At 40.3% G+C, this 24967-nt stretch overlaps 1 protein-coding gene across 6 annotated transcripts in view; it reads left to right on the forward strand.

The window, feature by feature from the left end:
• The window catches only part of LOC100259538 (probable serine/threonine protein kinase IREH1), a 43347-nt gene that overhangs the window by 17423 nt on the left and 957 nt on the right, over positions 1 to 24967 (forward strand). For 4 of the 6 annotated variants that reach the window (XM_010665409.3, XM_003634163.4, XM_010665410.3 and 1 more), the window contains exons 5-16: positions 355 to 527; positions 773 to 1022; positions 1672 to 1764; positions 1847 to 1987; positions 2071 to 2163; positions 6526 to 6730; positions 8204 to 8289; positions 10311 to 10399; positions 24276 to 24327; positions 24434 to 24490; positions 24582 to 24749; positions 24873 to 24950. In XM_010665409.3, the coding sequence (XP_010663711.1) occupies positions 355 to 527; positions 773 to 1022; positions 1672 to 1764; positions 1847 to 1987; positions 2071 to 2163; positions 6526 to 6730; positions 8204 to 8289; positions 10311 to 10399; positions 24276 to 24327; positions 24434 to 24490; positions 24582 to 24749; positions 24873 to 24950 (1485 nt within the window). Of the gene's footprint in view, positions 1 to 354; positions 528 to 772; positions 1023 to 1671; positions 1765 to 1846; positions 1988 to 2070; positions 2164 to 2238; positions 3160 to 5678; positions 5866 to 6525; positions 6731 to 8203; positions 8290 to 10310; positions 10400 to 24275; positions 24328 to 24433; positions 24491 to 24581; positions 24750 to 24872; positions 24951 to 24967 lie in introns of those variants that run through there. The other 2 variants (XM_019226528.2, XM_019226527.2) reach the window with 2 other exon arrangements.

The raw sequence follows: 24967 nt of genomic DNA on the forward strand, positions 1-24967 counted from the left end.
GCTGCCAAAACTTAAATGTATCTCATACAACCTGGCATTGATTTGTTTTAGTAACAGGCTACCACATTATAAATATTTAATGGTTAGAATTCACTAGTTATGGGTATAGTCAATATGTTATGCCAAAAGAACTGGATAGGCCTGCATTTGGAGAATTCATTTCTTTCAGTAGCAAATCAAACTGGATGGGCTAAAAGAATTCATTTGGAGAATTCTTCTTAAAATGCCTGGTACATGTTATATATTTCTTTCAGTAGCAATCTTGTTGGTGCAGTGCTTGCTCATTCACATCCATTCATTTGTAAGTTTCATGTTAGTGGGCATTGAGTTAGAGTTCATTTTTGGATGATGCAGATGAATGAGCTTGCTGATATTTCAAGATGTGCGGCAAATGCATCTTTGCATGATGATCACTCTATGTCAATTTTGCTTGGATGCCTTGAAGACCTGAGGGTTGTTATTGACCGTAGGAAGTTGGATGCACTTACAGTGGAGACATTTGGGACACGCATTGAAAAGCTGATTCGGTGTGTTCCTTGCCGCTATATTGCTTGTACTTTTAACACCAAATCCTCCTAATAAAATTACAGAACGCATGCACTCTTGTGTTTCTATTGTCCACTGAGTGTATGCAACACTCCAGAAAGATGAATGTTCAGCTTTTCACCAGAAAGTTCCATGGACATTTTTCATAATTCTGACAGTCGTCTTGAAGGTGTTTATTAGAGATTTCTATGCTTTTCTTAAAATTTAATGGGTTGTGTGCCTGTAGGGAGAAGTATTTGCAGCTTTGTGAGCTTGTGGATGATGAGAAGGTTGATATCACAAGTACTGTAATTGATGAAGATGCACCTTTAGAAGATGATGTGGTTCGTAGCTTGAGAACTAGCCCAATACATTCTACTTCTAAAGACCGCACTTCAATAGATGATTTTGAGATAATAAAACCAATAAGTCGTGGGGCATTTGGCCGGGTTTTCTTGGCAAAAAAGAGAACAACAGGGGATCTTTTTGCAATTAAGGTACCTACTATATTTAATGTTTCTGCTTTGATATCTTATTAAATTTTATTTTTATTTTTATTTTCCTTGATTTATTTACAATTTGCTTCTTTTTGAGATTAATTTCATTATATGGCGATTATGAACTTGATGCTTTAACATGTGTATGTGCCACCACCATATTTTCAATGTGGTCAATTCAACCATTACTTTGGTGCTGAAATGGAGTAACCTTCAGTTATTTTCTGTGCTTGTAACTTGATTCCCATTAACTTTAGACTATGTCATGTAAATAGGGGTAGGATTATTTTGTCAAAATCTAATTTGAAGTTCCAAACATTTTTCCCCCTCAATTCTGCAATTTTGTTGAATAACTGTTCAGCTGTGATATTCTCAAAAGAAAAGGTTCCCAGGTCATTAATAAATAAAATACTTCATGGATTTGCATAAATTCCGAAAGATTATTGTATCCAACGCCACCTTAGTGCACCACTTCTGTTTCATTGTGGATCTCTTTTCTTTCTTTTTTTTATTTTTTATTTTTAACATTTGTTTTAAATTTATTTTGCACCTTATGAAGTTTTATTCTTCATTCTCCACCTGTTAACATTTTTCTAAGTGGAGGGAATTTGATATTAATTACATGGTTTATTTGCATCATTTGCTACAGGTTCTTAAAAAGGCAGATATGATCCGTAAGAATGCTGTTGAGAGTATTTTGGCAGAACGTGATATTTTAATCTCAGTTCGCAATCCTTTTGTGGTGAGCAGGCCCATCCAGCCAAACATTTTATTTTGCCTCAAGAAAAGTTATCTGATTCTAACTTGAATTTGAACTATATCAGGTTCGCTTTTTTTATTCATTTACATGTCGTGAGAACTTGTATCTTGTGATGGAATACTTGAATGGAGGAGATCTGTATTCATTATTGAGGAGTTTAGGCTGCTTAGATGAAGATGTTGCTCGTGTATATATAGCAGAAGTGGTGAGTTATAATGTATCATTTAGGAACAATTTTACTGTCTACGATCATGGTGAATTTTTAAATCAAGCTTAATTTACCTTCAGGTGCTTGCTTTGGAATATTTACATTCTCTGCGTGTGGTTCATCGTGATCTGAAGCCTGATAATTTGTTGATTGCACATGATGGTCATATAAAGGTAATTTTTGCTCTCTATTCACCAGGGAAAAGAAAGTTTAGCCTCATATGTTTCTTTCCAACTTGTTGGTTGCAGAGACTACCAATGTTATTTGGTTTGGGTTCTCAAAGAGTAGTGCTTGACATTAAAGATGAGTTTTCATTGTTGGGGTATCTTGATTGATGTAGAGCTAGCCATGCTTCTGCAAGACATATAGGGTCCCGTAACAGCTCATGAAGTAGAGAGTAATTTAGAATTCCTCCATACTTGGTTGAGTCTGCAGCAATCCTGCTGATTGACCAAAATTAGTCTCAGAAGAAGTTACCGCCCTCCTCCCATCACAGGATGCCTATATGTGTGTGCGCTCTTTTCTTTTCAGTTTTTTAGTTCATTTACTGGTATGATTAATATCCTATACACATATAAAAGCATGATTAATCTGCTATACTACCAAATTAGTTATAGTTGCAGGTCCTTAGTAGTTACTCCTCTTTGCTAAAAATTAAAAAAAAAAAAAAGGAAGTTATCAAAAAAGAAATACTAAATGGTATGAGTATAACTCTAAACCATTTTAGCTAACAACAACATTGAAGAGGGAGCTTTATTTATCAAAAAAACATTGAAAAGAGAGAGTGCTTAGAAAATGAAAGAACCATTTTGGGCAACAAAGATGCTTCCAAAAGGTACTTGGAAAAGTCTTGGAGATGAATCTTGAAGATGTATTTAAGAAAAGGAAGAAAAATAAGAGTTCAGAAATTTTAGAATTTGGGAAGTTTCTAATTCCCCTTTAAAAGAAGTTTCTGTCGAGCTGTAAATAGGTTGTAATTGAGCTGTAAATAGAATAGGAGAATTATTTTCCTATTATGTTAGTTTCCTATTTCTGTAAATAGATAGTTTTATGATTTAGGAATAAGTTAGTTTCCTATTATGTCTCTTGTTTCCTATTTTTTCTCTTGTAATCTCCTATATAAACTGTGTGTATAGTCAATCTAAAAAAATAGAACTTATTATTTTTCATCCCATACCGTGTTAGTTTCTATACTTCTTATTTTCTATTTTTTTAAATTTTTCTAAAAAGTTTCTACATAAGTCCCTTTTTTTTAAAAAATAAATAAATTTATAGGTAAAAGATCAAGTAAATTAACAACACCTAACAAGAGGACAAATAAAAGCACACATGGTGTGTACAAAGGTGCTAGAAGGCTAAATATGGCGGAGGGGAAACAAAAACCATTCCATCATCTTCTTTAGAGTTTAGCCAATCAATAAAGCTTATCATGGACAAATAGTAATCTCCAATGCACACTCTACTTTAAAAATTTATACATAAAAGATTGTTTGATTGCTTGATTCATTTTTCTGGTACGTTCAAATACTCTCCTTCCATATTGTTCAAAATAAGCACAATGGAGCTAATCTCCAAGTTTTCTTCCTCTTCTTCCAACAAAAGATCCATGCTGCCCACTGTACTCCAAACACAACATAAATCAGCTACCACAATAAGATTGCTTTTGAAATGAAGGAGAATGTGATAAGTCTTTTCTTTTTCTCCTTAGCATAGATAACATCCATTGTACATCCTCCAATCTCTCTTTTTGAGCTGATCCTATGTTAATATTCTTCTCCAGATAGCTTCCTAAGTGAAAAAGTGGAACACCATCAGAACCCACGAATTCCAAACAATGCAAAAGGAAGAAATCCTTCCATTCTCCCATTGAACAAAGAGGAATTTATAGATTTAATTGTGAATTTGCCAAACTTTAAATATAACCCAATCATTTTATCCTCTATATCCTTACTAATCTTCTATGCTGACAATTTTCTAAAAACGGCCTTCACCTTGTCTAATTCCCAGTGTGAAGCTAGTGTTCCGACTACCTTTTACTCCATGTTCTCACATCTCGACTATCCATGTATCTTTGGCGGTGACTATTAAGAACAATGTAGGAAAGGCCTTTGTCAAAGGTCTGTAACTACACCATCTATCCTTCCAAATTTCACCTTCTAACCATTCTTCACCCTAAATCTAGTTTTACTATTAAAAACCTCTCACTTGCTTTTGATTGCTTTCCACACCCCTATCCCATACCTTTCCTTCACTACTCTAGAGGACCATCCCCCCTCCTCCTCCTTATACTTCCTCTAATAACTTGCTTACAAAGGGCTCGTTCTCATTTGTGAATCTCCAACTCTATTTGTGGAGAAGAGCCTTATTAAGAATGGGGAAACTTCTAATACTCAAGTACCCACTACTCTTATCCATGTTTTTTTTATAGGTTCCCACTACTCTTATCCATGCAAACTGCTGACCAATTCATCAGATGCAACTTTACCTTCTAGCTCCTTCCCCCTTCACCCCCTTTTCAACCTTAAACTTTACTCGGTATGACAAATAATGACATTTACTAAATTGGTAAGCTAGATAAGGTGCTTTTTATCAAACTTAGTCTTCCTCCTATTAGGAACAATGTTAGCCCTTGAATGGTCACCTAGACTGACTAATCATTTCAATCTTTGACATCAGTTGAATTCAGTATTTGAAGCTGTGAAGGCAGTCGTGATGCTAGGATGTTGAACTACAACTGTGACTTTATAAGGTTATCCCTAGTGATATACCATCTATATTGACATTAAGCAATTAAAGGCTGCCTAGAATGGGTCTTTTTTCCCTATACAACAAAATAAAAAGGAAAAAAACTGCCAATTTACTGCCCTTCATTTCCAATGGTTTCTCTAATCAACTTGCCATGTCCTTGCTGACAACATACAATATGGGCTTTTTCGCTAGGACAGCAGTAATGAAGGTCCTGGAAGAAGTTAAAGGTTTTGGCGCTCAAAAGTATACACGATGTATATAAGGCACAAAGGTGAAAAAAGGAGGGGTACACAAAAAAGTACACCCTCACCTCACTTGCAACTTGGCCACTCAACAAAATCAAATAAAGACAGCGAGCTAACACCTAAATGCACCCTGACCCATTCCAAGAACATGTACATAGAGGACCGTAAAATAGCTTGGTCCATCAAATCAGAAGTTAAAGGAAACTTAGTTAATGCCATTGGAAAATGGGAATCTAGAGATTATGCTCTTTTTGCTGTGCCCAATTATCTTGTAGTTACTCATTGTTCCTTCTGTTGTTAATTTAAGTCCAGATTTCTGTTTCCAAGTGGCTTCATCTAAAGCCAAAAAATCTTTCAAGTAAACTTTGAGGTTTGCCCTCTCTGTTACATGGCTCTCCTTAAATGCACATTCTAGACCAGGCTTGTCCAACCTAAAAATATTTTCAATGAGATTGATTTTCTTTTCTTAAGTATGGTTAATAGGTATTATATGTTATCACTTTAAAAGCTATTGGTGCATCATCTACATATTTATTTGTTGCGTCATTGTTTCTGATTATTTGTTGTGTCTGGGAAGTGGGCTAAACTATTTGTTGAAGAAAAGAATGGAATAGAGTTATCTGTCCTTTAAAGGCATAGAATATCAAATGGAATCCACTAGCCTAAGATTTTCTGATTTATGCATAAATTAACAGATGCGGAGAACATTCTTTTTTATGAAGATCTTATTCATTGTGCACTGGGTTTGCTTACTTAGGAATTAGCACTAGAAGCTTGCTCCAATCATCTGTGGTCTCGATTAGTTACAGTTGAATGTCCACTTGGAGGATGGTGCTGCTTCACCTAGTTCTCTAATGCGGTACCTCTGATATACTGTTGGAGGTGGGTTGAATTATCTGTTGAAGAAAATAATGTTATTTATCCTCCTTAGAGGCATGGAATGTAAGATGGCATATGCTAATATAGGGTTTCTGATTTATACATAAATAATAGATTGGAGAACATTCTTCTATGTGAAAATCATATCAATTTGCATAGGGTTTGTTTTGTGGGCAATTAGCACTTGAAGATGCTCCTAGTGCCTGTGGTCAGCTGCTTGCTTTGGCACAGTTGAGTGTGCTCTTGACTGGTGCTGCTTTGCCTAAATCTCCAAGGCAGCACCCCTGATATATTACACATTTGGGCTCTTTTCTTACCCCTTATAATGTTTATTGTCTTGTTATTTGGTAACGTGTTATCAGGTGTTTTGCATTCAGAAGTGTTAAATGCTTCTTCTCCACAAATCATTTGCTTCTGTGCTGATTTTTCTTTTCCTTTAATGGTTACCAGACATCACTGTATGTCATAAATTGCTTTATTCAGAATATTAGAAGTTGAGGAGAAGCATAATTAGTTCTCCTCTTACTTGTTTTTAAGCCTATCTGTTTTTCCCTATTTCATGGGCATGTGTCTTTAAGCCTGCCTAATCAGCACCAATTTGTGCTGAAGGTTTTTGTTCTGTCAAACTAATGGAGTTTTTTTCCCATTCTATCTGACAAGCAGTTGACAGACTTTGGATTATCAAAGGTTGGTCTCATCAACAGCACTGATGATTTGTCTGGTCCAGCAGTTAGTGGGACGTCCCTACTTGAACAAGATGAACCTCAGTTGTCTACGTCTGAGCAACATCGAGAAAGGCGGAAGAAACGCTCTGCTGTGGGAACGCCTGATTATTTGGCACCAGAGATACTTTTGGGAACAGGACATGGTATATATAGCCCTTTTCTTACATTGGTGATATAGTTATTTTGATTTTTTCTTGGGAAATAAGAAATTCTGTTAATAAAAGGAACAATAAGAACAAAGATGGGTGAGATATCCTTAAAAGAAAGCGTAAATACAAACACCCATGGTGTATTTGGAAAGAGTGTGACTGAAGGACTTTTGAATATGAAGAGCTCTCAGATCAAAGATTGAAGGAGTTCTTCATTAAATAACTTTTAGAGTGGTTTCATGATTCTTTGGAAATGGAAAACCCCTTTATTTTGGATTTTTAGTTGCTCTTTCTTGTGGTTAGCTGGCCTTATTTTTTTAGGCTAACCTTGTTTTTGTTTGGTGCCTGTTTTGGGTTGTTTTGTGTATTCCGCTTGTGTGCATAGTGTGTACCCCCTCTTTTTGGCATTTCTTAATACGTGCTTTTGTTGTCTCTCAAAAAAAAAAAAAAAAAAAAAAAAAAAACTAGGAGAGACACTGAGAAATGTCTTTCTGAGGGCAAGAATGAGAAAGACATTTTGGAGTAGGTAAATGGGAGGTTCCAGGTTCAATTCTGAACAAGTGAAAAACAAGTTACATATAAAAGAAAAAAAAAGAATACATACACACACAACACTTAACATCCCAGCCATTGTCTAGAAAGTGATATTTACAATTAATGACAAAGTGCCAAAAAAGAGTTCTAATACTTTGGAAGTGTCCAAAGCCATTTACCAGTTTAACCCTTGTTCCACAAAGCGATCCTCTTGGACGTAATCCTCCCCTGAGCTTGAATTTGGTTGTGGTCTCCCAACTTACTAAAATCCTGAAATAGAGGTGAAATGGATGGGAATGGGATGGGTTCAAGGCAATCTCCCTCCTAGAGATGATGATAAATTCTTTCCCTCCTTTGTTTAGCCAGTGAGGTCTTCAGAGACGGGTGCAACATCATCTTCCAAAAAGCCCAAAGCTCTAGGGTCTCCCAAAGGAAGGTGAAGGTACAACGAGGCCACTCAATAATCTGGTTGCCATGTTAGCTATTCTCATGGAGTGCTCCTAATGACAAGTGGCTTTGTGCAGAACCCTATTGTGGATGTTAAACTGAGACCTGAATCTAACTGTAGGACTCCAAGCATAAGCTTAAGGCTAGATAATTTCTCTTCTACTAGGTAAGACAATAAAATAGTGTCATGCACAAAAATGGAGTTCTGCAACTGTAACCATGTGTCCATTGACACCAAAGGCACTGGGGATAACAGTGAGGTTTTATAATATGTCCAATGCTGGGGAAGTGTGGGGGGGGGGGGGGGGGAATCATTTTTTTGTTGAACATTGGTCACCTTGGAAGTGGATTTTGTGCCTGGTTACTATGTTCAGTGCACAACAAGGCTCTGTGATGTTTAATCTAACTAGCTTATGGTTTTCAACTTCTGTTGATCACTCTTAAGGCTATAGAATTCATAATTTTGCATTCTGCCTTTTTCCTCAGGCACAACTGCTGATTGGTGGTCTGTTGGAGTTATCCTGTTTGAACTGATTGTTGGTATTCCACCATTCAATGCAGAGCATCCTCAGGTTACTCTCCTGGTTTTGACCATGCTTTTCTAGTACTTTATCAATAGTGATTATTTCATTTTTGTCCTTTGGTGGACATGCATTTTTTCTTTGCTTATTCTGTTTTTTTTGTGCTTTTTTTCATTTATATTTTCTTTTTTCTTTTATTTTGTTTCAGTTTTTTTTTTTTCTATGCAAGTTTTTTTTTTTTTTTGGTAGATGGTAGTAGATTTTGTCTGATGGAAAAGATTTTGCACCTTTTAATATAAGTTACTTTATCACCCTCCCTTTTCAAACCAATTTACTGCCTTAGAATCCTATGTCAGAATGCTAGTTGTCACCAGAACTATATTTAATTGCTGTTGTTTCATTATGAATATTATAATATGGAAATCTCGGACTACGAGTGCTTGTGATGCTGAATGACACATTCAAAAGATGCTTCAAAAGGCATCAGCTCCCTTCTTATTGACAATAGAAAAATATGCCCTTGAGGGGAAAAAAAATCTCCATCATTCTTGATTGCTCTCCGCAAGCTTCTTTGCCCTCTCAACAACACTAACCTCCTCTTTAGGTCTCCATACACTCCCACAATCACCTTCCTCTAAACTATTATGCTTTATCACAGATCCCCATGGCCACTTTCTGAGTAAAGCCTTGTTGAGAGGTCAAGGCTCCTAATTCCAAATCCCCAAATGTGTTTTCTGAAAAAGCTTTCAACCATCTTACTAAAATAGTCCAAATTCCTTTGACTTCTTTCCATTCTGCTCCTTATCTTCCTAGGAACCACAAAGACAGACAAAAATTAATGGCAACTAGGAGGAGTGCTCTTCAGAGGAGTGCTCTTCAGAAGAGCAGTCTACCATCTCTGGAAAATATTGCCTTGCCCAAGAGGCCAGCCTACTTTTGAACCTTACTGAGATCCATGCCAAGAAGGAAACACACAGTGGCAGCTCGTAGTACTTGGTGACAAAGCTGCTCACCCTGTACTCCCGATGATGGGCCAACAGCTCAACACCACCCATTCTCCCTACCAGAATAAGTTTAGTTTTCTTCAAATTGATTTTCGAGCATAAAACCGCCTTAAAACACCGGATGGCCTCAAAACACAGAATGGCCTCCTGACACATAATACTTGCTCCTTTAGGAGTAGAATATGACTAATGAAACAATATCCTTCTCCTTTTCCCTTTTCTTGCCCTTAATTATTTATACATTGGATCCTAGCCTCCAAAGGTCTTTCTATTAGATTCTTATGTTTTTTATTTTTTTGTGTACTAGCTTAACATAGGGGAAGAAAAAAGAAAAGACTTTTTGGAATGCCAGGCATGGATAGATCAGTCTTGATTACACATTTGCTATGATCCTAGTGTATGAACCTTGCTATTTAGCACATTATTGGAAAATCGGTGGCATAATTTACCTATGGATTGTGCTTAACCTCCTTTTATGCTTAGCTGATTGATCATGTAGGTTGATAACTGTAACGAAGTGGCTAACATGGTAAGCTTTCTGTAATATCATGTCGAATCTCAAATACTCACATGTGCTACAAAGCATTTGGATCAATCTTGATTGCATATTCTATGATCCTAGTGTATGAACCTTGCCACTAAGCACATTATTGGAAAATAGGTGGCATATTTTACCTATGGATTGTGTTTAACCGCTTTTTGTGCTTGGGTGATTGATTGTGTAGGTTGATCGCTGTAACAAAACGACTAACAATAATTTACCTTTTGATACGGCTTTCTGTAATATCATGTCAAATCTCAAATACTCACATGTGCTACAAAGCATTTGGATCTTTCTATAACTACTGCCTATCAATCATCATATGGTATATGACCTCTGAAGCCTGTTCTTATTATCAATCAATATAGATGTTCAAATCACTTATGGAGTTGATGGTATTTTACATATTTATAAGTGTTTGTTTTCAAAGAGTTTGGATGTTTATAACTTGTGTTTAAGTTTGACAGCATCTGTTTTGCTATGGCTGCATTCTGATTTTCTGTTCCCTTTTTTTGTGCTGCTTCTAGATGATATTTGACAATATTCTCAACCGTAACATACCATGGCCCCGGGTACCAGAAGAAATGAGCCCTGAAGCACAAGATCTAATCCATCGGTAAGAAAAGCATTGTGTTAATTACTGTACTTGAGTATTTTTCTTTGAAGTTATTTTATTTATTCCTAAGAGTACCAATCCAAAGAGCACTGGTTTATGGGTCAAAAAGGTTGATGAAGCATAGATGGTAGCTTTTTTGCAGAAGAAAACTGCTTCAATTTCTCTTGGACAAAGAAAAATATGATTTTGCATAAAACTTGAACAAAGTTTTGAAAATATCATAAAAAATTCTGTAGACAAGGGCACTACAGACTGTGCCGGAGACTCCGTGGGATCTGACTGAAAGAGGGAGTAGTTTTTGTGTTCTCTCACTTCTTGGCAAAGCCTTTTGGTATCCATGGTTTACATCCTGTGTGTACCTTGGTATATAGTTTCTTTGCCGCAATCTATAAGTTCATTTTGCTCACTTATATATATATATATATATTTATGTGTATATATACATGTATGTATGTATGTATGTATGTATATATGCATGTATGTATGTATGAAAAAGATTGTAAGAAAATTTTCAAAAATCATGAGATGAGAGGGGGAAAGTGTTGGTTTGCGATAGAGTCGAAGACGTTTGAAGTTTCATTAGAGGAAGTTAGAGGGAAGCTAAGAGGTACCATTGTGGAGAGGGGTAGAGGGTTCTCCTCCTGGATCAAATTTGGGGTGACAAGTTTGAGAAAGTTTATGGAAGGGCTTGAAGAATGTTGTAGAGAGGAAAAGAAAAGAAGATTAGTAAAAGCGTGGGAGGAAGAGGGTAGAAAGTTCAAAGTGGAAAGACGTGAAAATGGGGCGGGGAGATACATCCTTTGTTCTGTTGTTGATGTAGAGACTAAGAGATTTTGCTTAGTTGTCCCCGAAAGTAAGGGTTTTCTAGGAGGTTGGGCCATTTTCGCTGAGAAACTTCAGGATTTAGGGGTAGTTACACAAGAGGAAGTAAAGTTTGAAGAAGCTCTATGAGTTAATTCAAAGTCGAAAGGGGTGATAGTAGAAGGTAAAGATGAAAGGTGCATCGGAAAGATGGAGGGTGAGAAGAAGTCCTTTGTGGATGTGGCTAAGGAGCCGGCTGGAAGGCAAGGTGATGAGGGTTGGGAAGGTGCCTTGTTGGAAGATGGGATGATAGGTCAGTGGTGGAGACAGAGTTGCTTTCGGTTAGAAAATGGGGGGAGCGCAGCTGGAATATAAAAAATGGAATGAAAGTGTTGAGCATGGGAGGACCTTTCATGTTGCTGGAGTTCGAAGATGAAGAGGAGGCAGAGAGAGTACTAAAGAGGGGGACGCGACGAGAAATGTCTGCTAAGAGAGGAGGCAGATGTTGGTTTGCAGTAGAATCAAAGTCTTATGAAATTACGGCGGAGGTGGCTGGGGAGAGACTTAAGGGTATCATTGTGGAAAGAAGCAGGGGATTTACCTCATGGATTAGATTTGGTTGTCTCAGTTTGTGTTGTTTATTGGAAGGAGTGGAGGCTTGTTGCAGGGGTGTGTTTATGCAAGGCTTTGTTAAAAGTTGGGAAGATGGAGGAAGAAGGTATACGTTGGAGATCCGTGCAAACGAGGTTGGTAGGTATATTTTATGCTCTGTGGTTGACTCGGAATCAAAGAGATTTTGTTTAGTGTTTCCAGAAGGAAAAGGTGTTTTGGGAGGTTGGGTCTTGTTGGCTGAAAAACTTCGCTTTCTTGGAGTTGTGTCTCGGGAGGAGTCCAAGGGAACTGCTGCATTTTATGGGACAGGGTGTTCAGATGGGGAATCTGTGAGGAAAGCCAAAAAATCCTATGTTGATGCGGTGAAAACAAGAGGGAAAAAGTTAAGGGAGGCAGTGTGGTTACAACTAGGGGAGGAAGAAGTGTCAAATGAAAGGAAATTCTTGGGACGGTGTCTGGTGGGAAGATGGGGACAATCCTCAGTGTTGGACCCAGATATGCAAGCTTTCGAAAGTTGGGGGAGATCTGTGTGGAATACTAAAGGAGGGGTGAAGTTTTCGAGGTTGGGAGGCCCTCTGTTGTTAATCGAATTTGAGACTAAAGAAGAGGCAGATAAGGTGTTGTTAAGAGGACACCGGTGGTTTAAGGAATTATTCCTGAACTTGGAAAGGTGGGACCCAAAGGTGGGGTGTTCTCAAAATGGCGAGAGGGATAAGAGTGTTTGGGTGAGAGTTGTGGGAATGCCGTTGCACTTTTGGAGCCAGGAGATACTCAGAAAAATCGGTGATTGTTGCGTGGGGTTCCTCGTAGTGGATGAAGACACTGCAAAATTTAAGGAATTAAAATGGGCCAGACTATTAGTGAGATCAGAAGGCTTAGAGTGGCCGAGCTCACTGCAAGTGGCAGTTGGGTTTGTCTGTTATTCAATACAGCTATGGTGGGAGGTGAAACCAGGGTTGACGGCAGTGGTTCCGGTGACCAGAAACGAGATGGGTAAAGAGCGGGAGGTTAAGGATGAAGGAGAAGGAGACTCACGCGTTGGATTCAAAATGGCGAATGTACGGATGCATGGAGAACTTGCAAAAGTGGACGTGCCATGTGAAAATGGTGAAGGGGGATGCAGAAAGGCAGCTGCGTTCTCTGAAGCGATGTCGAAAAAAGTAGCAGATGGTGACGGGTCCACAGTTAGCCAGCAAATAGCGTGGGGGAAGAAACCTATTTGCGGGCCTGGGAAATTCTTCTCGTTGGGCCGACAAATGGAGGTGGACTTGGGGCGAAGGCCCGCGGAGGAGGGCCAAGTGACTGAAGGCCACAAAGAATTAATGGAAATGGGCCGGCCCAAGTCTTTACCTTATAAAGGCCCTGAGGTGGTGATGGAACGATCCATTGAGGCTAGGGCTCCCGACAGGGGACTGGGCGTTAGTGGAGAGCTTGAGGGGGAAATGATAGGCTCTCAGATGGGGTCGCGTTCACCGGTCGTCAATCTCACAGTGTTCACCAACGAAGCCTTGCTGGAAGAGGCGTCCAGGTATTCAGATCAATCTTCTCGTTCTTTGTTTTCTTTGGGGAAGCGGGAAATATCTCTTTCTTCTACTCCTTCTGGTCGAGATGGGGAAAGTGTTGCCATGGCTGGGGTCTTTAATCAAAGCAGTAGCTCGGATGAAGTTGGGGGAGCAGTTATGGGTCCTTTAAGGATGATATGGGCGGATGGGAGGGAGGCCGAGGTATTGGAAATGGCGGGTAGGGAAGCAGGGGTTTTCAGAGAGAAATCAGAGGGGGTTATGGATAGGATCCTCCATGAGGATATGGAGGAGAGGGAAGAAGAGGGGGAACCTTGTTGGCAATCTAGTAGTTTGGCTAAGTTTAGCCGCTATATTGGAATGCCGACGGAGGGCTTCGAAGGGGAAATTTTGTTATTACTGAAAAGAATGAAAGAAAGGAAGATTCAGAAAGGAAAATTGGACGGCAGAAAAAGGAAAAAATTGGAGTTGTCAAAATTTGAAAGAGAATTGAGGAAATTGGAATGGACAGTGAACTATATTGGAGAAGGAGGAGGAGGAGGAGAAGAAGGGGTAAGCACGTGCAGGTCTAAATGAAATTCCGTATGCTCACTTGGAATGTAAGAGGGGCCAACAATTGTGACAAGAGGAAGGTTATAAAAGCTTTGATAATGAAGCATAAGGTGGATCTGGTTTGCCTTCAGGAAACTAAGATCCAAGACATGTCAAAGGGTATTATTCTCAGCCTAGGGGTGGAAAGATATCTTGACTGGGGGGCAGTGGATTCAAGAGGGGCAGCTGGTGGTATAGTGGTGTTTTGGGACAACAGAGTGTTGGACTTGGTTGATATTCAAAAAGGTTTGTTCTCCATTTCCTGTATTTTTAAGAACTGCGAGGATGACTTCATGTGGATGTTTACAGGGGTATATGGCCCAATATTGAGGAGAGAAAGAGAGAGTTTTTGGGAGGAGTTGGGGGCCATTAAGGGGCTCTGGAATGGGCCATGGTGTGCTGCAGGGGATTTTAATGCCATCCTAAGTTCTGAAGAGCGCAACAGAGGGGGGAGCCTGAATTCAAACATGAGAAGGTTCTTAGAAATTATAGAAGACTTAGAGTTAAAGGATGTGCCCTTAGTCGGGGGCCCTTTTACTTGGAATGGAGGGGTGAATAATCAGACCTTCTCAAGGCTGGATAGGTTCTTGATTAATGAGGGTTGGGACAACCACTTTGGTGACGTGAGGCAGTGTGTCCTTCCAAGGCCAGTCTCCGATCACTTCCCGATTCTGCTGGATGTAGGGGGTGTGAGAAGAGGTCCTTCCCCTTTTAGATTTGAAAACATGTGGTTGAAAGTGGAAGATGTTAAGGAGCTTATGAAGTCTTGGTGGGAGGGGGTTAGATTCAATGGATCAGCAAGTTTTATTTTGGCTGAAAAAATAAAAGTTCTGAAGGCTAAGCTGAAGGAGTGGAATAGAGACTCATTTGGTAGGATTGAGTTCAGAAAAAATGCGGCGTTGGAGCAAGTGCAGTTTTGGGATGCAAAGGAGAAAATTAGCAGACTGAATTTGGAAGAGCTAGAAGCTAGGAAAGAAGCGAGGGAAGATTATAAAAAATGAGTCTTACTTGAAGAAATCAATTGGAGGCAAAAATCTAGGGAAGTGTGGCTGAAAGAGGGGGACAGAAATACGGGTTATTTCCACAAGATGGCCAACGCTCACAGGAGGAGGAATAATGTGGACAGAATCAAGATTAATGGAGCTTGGTGCATAGAGGAGAATGGAATTAGGGAAGGGATTGTCAATGCTTTTAAGTTACTGCTGTCCAGTTCGGGGGATTGGCGTCCTTCTATATCCGGGCTGCAGTTAGAGACTTTGGACCAATTGGATGCTAGTACTTTGGAGAGCCCGTTCACGGAAGAGGAGGTGTTCAATGCCTTGTTGAGTTGCAATGGGGATAAAGCTCCGGGGCCAGATGGATTCTCTATGGCTTTCTGGAAATTTGCTTGGGATTTCGTGAAGGCGGATGTGTTGTGTTTTTTCAAGGAGTTCTATGAAAATGAAAAATTTGTTAAAAACCTAAATGCAACTTTTGGTCTTAATTCCAAAAAAAGTGGGAGCTGAAGACTTGGGGGATTTTAGGCCTATAAGCTTGGTGGGAAGCTTGTATAAGTGGTTGGCCAAGGTCTTAGCCAATAGGCTAAAAAAGGTGGTTGGAAAGGTGATCTCCAAGGCTCAAGGGGCGTTTGTGGAAGGAAGACAAATCCTAGATGTAGTGTTGATAGCCAATGAAGCCATTGATTCGACTCTGAAAAATAATGAGAGTGCCATCTTGTGCAAATTGGATATAGAGAAGGCCTATGATAATGTGGACTGGACTTTTATTCTCACAGTTATACAGAAAATGGGTTTTGGGGAGAAATGGATCAGGTGGATTAAATGGTGCATCTCCACTGCAAGTTTTTCTGTGTTGATCAATGGAACCCCTACAGGTTTTTTCCAAAGCTCAAAGGGATTGAGGCAGGGTGATCCCCTTTCCCCTTATCTCTTTGTTATAGCAATGAAGGTTTTTAGCGCTTTTCTCAAAAGGGCTGTAGAGGGAGGCTATTTATCGGGGTGTAGGGTCAAGGGGAGGAGTGAAGAAGTGGTCTTTATATCCCATTTGTTGTTCGCCGATGATACTCTGGTGTTTTGTAATCCGTCTCAAGACCACTTGACTTATCTTAGTTGGTTACTTATGTGGTTCGAGGCCGCTTCGGGATTGAGAATAAATTTGGAAAAAAGTGAACTCATTCCTGTAGGAAGGGGAGAGAATATGGATGACCTTGCTTGGGAGTTTGGTTGCAAAGTGGGTAGCTTGTCGTCCACATATTTGGGGATGCCCTTGGGGGCTTCTTTCAAATCAACATCAGTTTGGGATGGAGTGGAAGAACGTTTCCGTAAAAGGCTAGGTATGTGGAAGAGACAATACTTATCCAAGGGAGAGATGATGACTTTAATTCGAAGCACGTTATCGAATTTACCAATCTATCTTATGTCTTTGTTGTGCTTACCGAGTGTAGTCAGACGGAGATTAGAAAAGATTCAAAGGGACTTCCTTTGGGGTGGGGGTAATTTGGAGCGAAAGCCTCATCTAGTAAGATGGGAGGTGGTGTGCTTAAGTAAGAAGAAAGGGGGCTTAGGGGTAAAAAACCTTTCTATTCTCAACAAGGCTCTTCTTGCTAAATGGAATTGGCGTTTTGCTAATGAGAGAGAGGCTTTATGGAATCAAGTGATTAGAGGGAAATATGGAGAAGAGAGAGAGGGTTGGTCCTCTCGGGAAGTGAGAGAGGCTCATGGCTTGGGGTTGTGGAAAGGGATAAGGATGAATTGGGAATTAGTGAGCAATAGGTTGGTCTTCATTGTTGGTAATGGGAGGAGGGTGAGTTTTTGGAGGGATAAGTGGTGTGGGGATTCTCCTTTGTGTTCGTCCTTCCCGTCTCTATTTGCTTTGACTGTTGATAAGGAAGCAAGTGTGGCAGATGTTTGGGACTCCTTGGCGGAGGGGGGATGGGGGGGTTGGAATCCATGCTTTTTAAGAGCTTTCAATGATTGGGAGGTAGAGGAAGCGACAAGTTTTATGGAGCGGTTACATCGTAACAGAGTTATTGAGGATGTGGAGGACATGGTATCCTGGAATGAAACTAAGAGTGGTAAATTCTCGGTTAAATCTCTATACTTGGCCCTTGAAGCGGGGTGTTCGACTCGGTTTCCTTCAAGCCTTATTTGGAATGAGAATGTGCAGCCCAAGATTAGTTTTTTTGCATGAGAGGCTACGTGGGGCAAAGCACTAACCTTGGACATGGTGCAGAAAAGAGGATGGGCTTTGGCAAATAGATGTTTTTTGTGTATTGAGAATGAGGAGACCATAGACCATCTCCTCCTTCATTGTTCAAGAACAAAGGTTTTATGGGATCTTCTTTTTACTTTATTTGGGGTATCTTGGGTGTTGCCTTCTTCTGTTAAAGAAACCCTTCTAAGCTGGCATGGTTCTTTTGTGGGCAAAAAGCGTAAGAAGGTGTGGAGAGCGGCTCCTCTGCACATTTTTTGGACGGTTTGGAAGGCGAGGAATTGTTTGGCTTTCAAGGATGATATGTTGTCAATTCAAAGATTGAAATACTCTTTTATTCTTTCTTTTTGGGCTGAAACAAAATTGTTCATAGTTGATTGCCCTCTAACTATAGCTAGTTTTATCGATTGGATGAGCTCTAATTAGGGTTGTATTTTGGGGCTTTTTGTTTTATTTAGCGTTTTCTTGAAGGTGGGTGTATAGGTTTGTGTAACTTGAGCCGCCTTTTTGGCGTCTCTTTTTTTTTTTTTAATAGAATCTCTTTTACCTATTAAAAAAAAAAAGAAAAAAAAAAGGGGGACAAGATGATTTAAAGACAAAGTGTTGCAATTAGAGAGATGGAGCGAGGAGGCAGGTTGCTTGAAGGTAGGAAACCAAGCAAAAAAAGTTTGGGTAAGAGTGGTGGGACTCCCACTTCATTGTTGGAGTGTGGAAATGTTTAAGAGAATTGGAGACTGTTGTGGAGGCCATGTTCAGGTGGATGGAGTAACAAAGAATTGTTCTTAGTTCCAGTGGGCTAGAATTTTGGTGAAGAACAGGGGGAATTTTTTTCCGGGAACTTTGCATTTAGTGGTTGATGCTTATTGCTATGAATTACAGCTGTGGTGGGAGAGGCTGCCATGGATATCTGAAGTGGTGCTGATGAAGAAGCTGAAAGGGGGTGAGGGGGAAAAGGCTAGGGAAGAATGGGATGTGGACTCACACGCGGGGAGTAGCAGTAGCAAAGGAAAGGAGAGGTGGCGTGCAGCAAAGGCTGTTGGGGCAGATTCAATCAGAAAGGATGGAGGGAAAGAAAAGCATGATGGAGACGACACGTTTGGTGCAGTTGAAGCTTTTTCAGCTTTTGGGAAGAAGGCTGGAGGTAAAGGGAGTGGAGAGGTGGGCTTGAGTGGGGGGGATGATAGGCTTGATCGTGGCAAGCTCGCTCATCAAGGTTCTCAAGCCCATCTGGATTGGGCCTTAAAAGAAAGGGGGACTTTCAGTGGGCCAAGGGACTGCTGGGAAGAGGGGCAGTCCAGTAGAGGGTTGGGGCGGGCCTATTGCGATGGCCCTTCAAGCCCTCTTTGGGTCGGGCCGGATGGTGTAGATTGCAGGCCCAGTTTGGGTTTGAAAGAAGGAAAGTCCACTGCAGAAGCTTCATGGGCTTTCTCTCCTTTTAGGCCCACAAAGGACAAACCTTTAAAAGAAGCTAGGGTTTCTTTCGGTCGGTCGCGAGCAGAGAGGTGGTTTGAAGAAGAGCTCTTGGCCGGCGGGATGGTCTCAGTAGCGGAGAGAGGGGAGAAAGAAAGGGTTTCCATTGTGGACGCGTGGCTTTTGGAGAAAGATGCCAGGTATTCCACCTTTGAGCCTTCTGGTTTTTGGGAGGGGACGAGTCTCTTCTTCTTCTCTTTTTTCTGGGGTGGAGGGGGCTATGATTGAGGTGGAGGAGAGTTGCAGTTTTGATGCCTTGGTGAAGGAAAGTGGAGGGAAGTTAAATATTAGTCCTTCAAGAGTGTGTCCGGCGGAAGGAAGGGTCGATCAGAAGGGAGCGGGCGATTTTTTTTTTGTTGGAAGAGGGGAGGGACAACAGGGCTGGGAAAGAGGGAGATGACGAGGGGTCTTGGAGGTATAGTTGTTTGACAAGATTCTGTCAGTGTTTGGGAATGCCATCGGAGGACTTTGAAAGTGAGATATTGAAACTCCTTAACAGAATAAGAGAAAGAAGGGACTGTTCTGTGAGGGTCACCGGAAAAAGGAGGAAAGGTCAGAGACCTTCGAGATTTGATCGTGAGTTGAAGAAACTTGAGTGGTCGGTGAATTATGGTGGAATAGAAAGGGATCAGGGCCATCAAGAGTCTGTTAGATGAAGCTTAGAATTATGTCGTGGAATGTAAGGGTGGCAAATGACAGAGATGAGAAGATTGATAAAGGATGTAATAAAATCACAGAAGGTGGATTTAGTGTGCCTCCGGGAAACAAAAATTCAAGAGATGTCTAATGGAATGGTAAGTAGCCTCGGGGTTGGAAGATGCTTGGAGTGGGGGGCTTTAAATTCCCCGGGGGTGGGGGGGTGTTTTGGGATAATAGGGTGTTGCAATTAGTGGAGATGGAGGTGGGTAAATTAGAGGCTTATAAAATGAGCCATGGTGTGTAACAGGAGATTTCAACTTAATAAGATTCCCTTCAGAGCGGAGTAGAGGAGGCCGTATGTCCCTGGCGATGAGGAGATTCTTAGAGGTGGTTGAGGAGTTAGAACTAAGGGATTTGCCTCTTCGGGGGGGTTTGTTCATGTGGTGTGGAGGTCTCAATAATCGGTCAAAGTCAAGAATTGATCGGTTCCTTATTTCTGAGGGTTGGGAAGCTCATTTTCAGGGGACCATTCAAAGTGTATTGGCTAGGTCGGTTTCTGATCACTCTTCGATTCTTCTTGATGGGGGAGGAATGAGGAGAGGGCCCACGCCTTTTAGATTTGAGAATATGTGGCTGAAAGAGGAGGGCTTTAAAGAGGTGCTGAGACAGTGGTGGAAGGGGATTCATGTGAGCGGATCAGCTAGCTTCATTTTGATTGAGAAATTGAAGGCTTTAAAACCAATTTTGAGAAGTTGGAATTAAGAGGTTTTTGGACAAATTGATTCCAAGAAGCAGAATGCGTGGAATTTAATAGATTACTGGGATAAGGAAGAGAGGGTTCACTCTCTATCAGTGGAAGAAGAAGAGGTTAGGAAGGAGGCAAGGGAGTTGTATAAGAAGTGGGCCTTATTAGAAGAAGTGTCTTGGAGGCAGAAGTCTAGGGAAATTTGGTTGAAAGAGGGGGATAGAAACACCAAGTTTTTTCATCAGATGGCTAATGCTCCAGAAGGAGGAATCAACTGAATAGAATAAAGGTGAATAGGAGGTGGTTTACTGAGGAAAGCGAAATCAAAGAGGAGGTGAGCAGAAATTTCCAAGGCCTGTTGGCAGATCCTGGTGACTGGAAGCCTGGTATAGATGGCTTAAATTTTGAGAGACTGGAAGAGGTGGATGTGGAGGGGTTGGAGAAGCTATTCTCAGAGGAGGAGGTTTTTGAAGCGCTGGCAAGCTGTTGCGGAGAGAAAGCGCCAGGCCTAGACGGTTTCTCAATGGCCTTCTGGCAGTTTTCTTGGGATTTTGTGAAGGAGGAGGTTATGAATTTTTTCAGACACTCCCATGAAACTGGGAGATTTGTCAGAAGTCTGAATGCAACCTTCTTAGTGTTGATTCCTAAGAGAAAGGGGGGGGGGGGGGGGGGTTGCTGAGGACCTGAAGGACTTTAGGCCAATAAGCTTGGTGGGAGGGCTATACAAATGGTTAGCTAGGTGATGGCTAACAGATTAAAAGAAGTGTTAGTCAAGGTGATATCAATGTCTCAAAATGCTTTTGTGGAAGAGCGGCAGATTATGGACGCAGTGCTGATCGCAAATGAGGCAATAGATTCCATTTTGAAAAGTAATAGAGGGACAATTCTTTGCAAATTAGACATTGAGAAAACCTATGATCATGTGGACTAGTCGTTTCTGTTAACGGTGTTGGGGAAAATGGGTTTTGGGGGAAGGTGGTGTAGTTGGATAAAATGGTGTTTATCCACTGTTAGATTTTTAGTCTTGGTAAATGGCAGCCCAACGGGTTTTTTCCAAAGCTCAAGGAGTTTAAGGTAAGGAGATCCCCTCTCGCCTTATTTATTCGTAGTAGTGATGAAGGCTTTTAGCTGCTTGCTGAAAAGAGCAGTTGCTGGAGGTTTTTTGACACCTTGTATGGTTCGGGGAAGAAGGGGTCTAGATCTCACATTTACTGTTTGCTGATGACACATTGATTTTCTGTGAGGCTAAAGAGGATCAGTTGACACATTTGTGCTGGTTGTTAATGTGGTTTGAGGCTTTGTCAGGGTTAAAAGCGAATCTGAAAAAAAGGAACTGATCCCAGTTGGTAGAGTTAAAAATGTGGAAGAGTTGACTGATGAATTCGGTTATGGGAAATTTTCCCTCCACCTATCTAGGAATGCCTTTGGGTACTCCTTTTAAATCTGTTGGTGTATGGGATGAAATAAAGGAAAGATTCCGAAAGAGATTGGCTATGTGGAAGCGGCAGTACATCTCAAAAGGGGGGAGGATTACCTTAATCCGGAGTACTTTGTCCAATCTACCGATGTATTTCATGTCCATCTTCCAATTACCTAGGGCGGTTAGGATGAGACTGGAAAAGATACAAAAGGATTTTCTGTGAGGAGGTGGGGCTCTTGAGCAAAAACCACATTTAGTAAGGTGGTCGATTGTGTGTGAAGACAAAAGTAAAGGTGGTTTGGGGGTTAAGAGCCTTGGTTCTTTCAATAAGGCTCTCTTTGGCAAGTGGGCATGCAAACGAAAAAAAGACCCTTTGGAACCAAGTGATTAGAAGGAAATACGGGGAGGAAAGAGGAGGGTGGAGATCTTGTGAGACTAGGGAGATTATGGAGTTGGTTTGTGGAAAGCTATAAATAAGGTGGGACAGCTTGTAAGCCCTTATTGGCTTTGAGGTGGGGGATGGTAAGAATGTGAGCTTTTGGAAAGATAAGTGGTGTGGAACCAGCCCTTTATGTGAGGCTTTCCCTTCTTTATTTGCTATAGCAACGACAAAAGAGGCTTGGGTAAATGAAGTTTGGAAAGCCGAGGGGGAAAGGAGAGGAAGTTGGACTCCTAGTTTCAATAGGCCGTTTAATGATTGGGAGATGGAAGAAGTGGGAAGATTACTTTGTTGTTGGATGGGAAGATGGTGAGGGTGGATGAGGAGGATAGGGTGAGATGGGTGGAATCAAAGGATGGAGTTTTTTCGGTAAAATCCTTGTATAGGGCGTTGCAGCCTGTGTCTGTTGCTTCTTTCCCTTCAAAGATTATTTGGATGTCCTGTGCACAACCCAAGATTAGCTTCTTTGTGTGGGAGGCTTCGTGGGGTAGAGTTTTAACATTAGACTGATTGCAAAAGAGGGGTTGGGCTTTGGCAAATAGGTGTTTTCTGTGCCAAAAGTGTGGGGAGTCGATTGACCACCTCCTCCTTCATTGTGAAAGAACAAGGGGGGTGTGGACGTTACTACTCTTTTTTTTTGGAGTTTCTTGGGTTTTTCCGCATTCGGTAAAGGAAACTCTCATAGGCTAGAGAGGCTCTTTTGTGGGAAGAAGAGGAAGGTGGCGTGGCAAATGGGACCGTTATGCTTGTTTTGGGTTATTTGGAAGGTTAGGAATTCTATTGCTTTTGAGGATGGTGTGCTGTCCATTCAAAAGCTGAAAATTTCTTTTGTGTATTTACTTTGGTCGGAAACCAAATTGTGGATAAAAGATGGTCCTTCAACCTTAATAGATTTTATAGAATGGGTGTGTATGCGTTAAGGGAGAGGGTTTTTTGTTCTTTTCTAGTGTTTTGGGTCGTTTTGTAAGGGGGTGAGTTGATTTATACTGTATCTCTGTGAGTCGCTTCTTTAGCGCCTCTTTGCTATACGTATATTGCTTATTGATAAAAAAAAAATGTATGAAAAAGATTGTCCGAGAGACCCTGTTCAGTTCAGATGTGGATCTCAAAATCTGTATGGATGATGAGGACTAGTTTGACTCCACTGCCCGCTTCATTTTGATTTTTGCTACCCATTGTATTCGTCTTGTGTACCTTCGCATATAGTTTCTTCTCAATGGTTTTAATGGACTAATTTTGCATCCTCCAAATTTTCTCTATGCTGCTTCTTTTGATGTGTTTTGCTTATAACTGAAGCATCATGGTTCCAAAAACATGGAAATAATGAAAATAATAAGAATGACATGGATATCATTTGAAGAATGGTAGAACTCAATGATAAATGTGGAAATTGTCAATAATATTTGAGAAGTGCTAATAGGGACACTAGGGCATCATTTAGAGTTGCTGTTTCGAACAAGATGCATATGTAACGAATATTGGCATCTAAGTCACAAAAAACTGATTGTGCTTGAGCATACGAAGGACATCAATTTATGTAATACAATTATGTGTTGATGGGAATATCTAGGTGTTTGATCATGTTCTAATACAGGTACAAATTCCATTTGATGTTCAAATATTTATAGTCCATTACCCTTCATACCCATCCTGAAAGGATTCATTTTCAACCATAAAAAACAATTTTTAGATTGTCTAAGTAAATATGAAACTGTGGTGTTATTTACATGAAATTGAGAAGAAATAATGAAGATATTTTACAAGGAATTAAATGTATTATATCAAAGTTATTTCACATTATCTCCCATAAATTTATTTTTCTGGGATAGCTTATTATTTACACTAAAGAAAGCCAACAAAAGCTTATTACATTTAATTTTATGACTGCTTTTATCATCCTGAATATCTGGATTTTGATTTATTTTAGTAACTAATGTTTAAAAGACATCCACCTTAACCTTTCTCTCTTACATTTTTCAGTGGGATTGGCCAACGCATGGATCTGTCTAATTAATTTAAAAGTATACAACAACTGTATTTATAAATTTACTTTTATATGTGATCTCAAAGCTCTCCTCCTGTTCCCAACTAGGTCAGTAAAAAATTAGTAAAAAAATGAAGATATACATCCTCCAATCTTTATGAATGTCCCAATGTAAAATCTTCCTCAGGTTTGGAGATTTTGTGTAAAAAATTTCTGGATGGCAGCTGGCTACAAAGAAAGCATACTTCACCTAGATACAGCATCTCTGGAGATTGATTGTTTCATGCTTTCAAGTTGCTAGGTGTCTGTTAGATGTTATTTCCCTCATCCTCTCATTTGACTTAATGCAATATATTACTTAGTAATCATGACAAAATATACCCATTCTGGAGAATCAATTATGTTTGTTAAAGTAACTTCAGACCTACTTGTACATTCTTTGCAGATTATTGACAGAAGATCCTTATCAGAGACTTGGAGCTGGAGGAGCATCAGAGGTTATCTTGTTTCTTTATATAGAATTTGGTGTTGAAACTTATTACTGTTTAAGCACCTTATCCCTTTTAGATCTGGAAATAATTTGAACCAAAATTATTGATCCAGGTGAAGCAGCATGCATTTTTCAGAGATATCAATTGGGACACACTTGCTAGACAGAAGGTTTGATTCTCCTCTTTGTCATTCACAATATAGTTGCCAATCCCATCTACTTTTACTGACATGACAATACCAAATGTTGTCCCATTGGCAGGCTGCATTTGTTCCCTCCTCAGAGAGTGCACTTGATACTAGTTACTTCACAAGTCGGTACTCATGGAACCCCTCAGATAACCAGGTTCTGGCCAGTGAAGAGGATTCCAGTGATGACGGCAGTATGAGTGGTAGCAGTAGCTGCCTGAGTAATCGCCAAGATGAACTGGTACCATGATGTTTTTTCACAAAAGCTACTCAAAATATACAAAATGAAATGATGAGTGTTTTTTTAATTTATCGTTGGTAATTATATTTTGTGAAGTTGACCTGCTTTTGGCAATGATGACAGGGAGATGAATGTGGAGGTCTTGCTGAGTTTGACTCGGGCTCATCTGTTAATTACTCCTTCAGTAATTTCTCATTCAAGGTATCCCTTTATCTAAT

Source organism: Vitis vinifera, chromosome 17, assembly GCF_030704535.1.
Source record: "Vitis vinifera cultivar Pinot Noir 40024 chromosome 17, ASM3070453v1".
Taxonomy (NCBI): Eukaryota; Viridiplantae; Streptophyta; class Magnoliopsida; order Vitales; family Vitaceae; genus Vitis; species Vitis vinifera.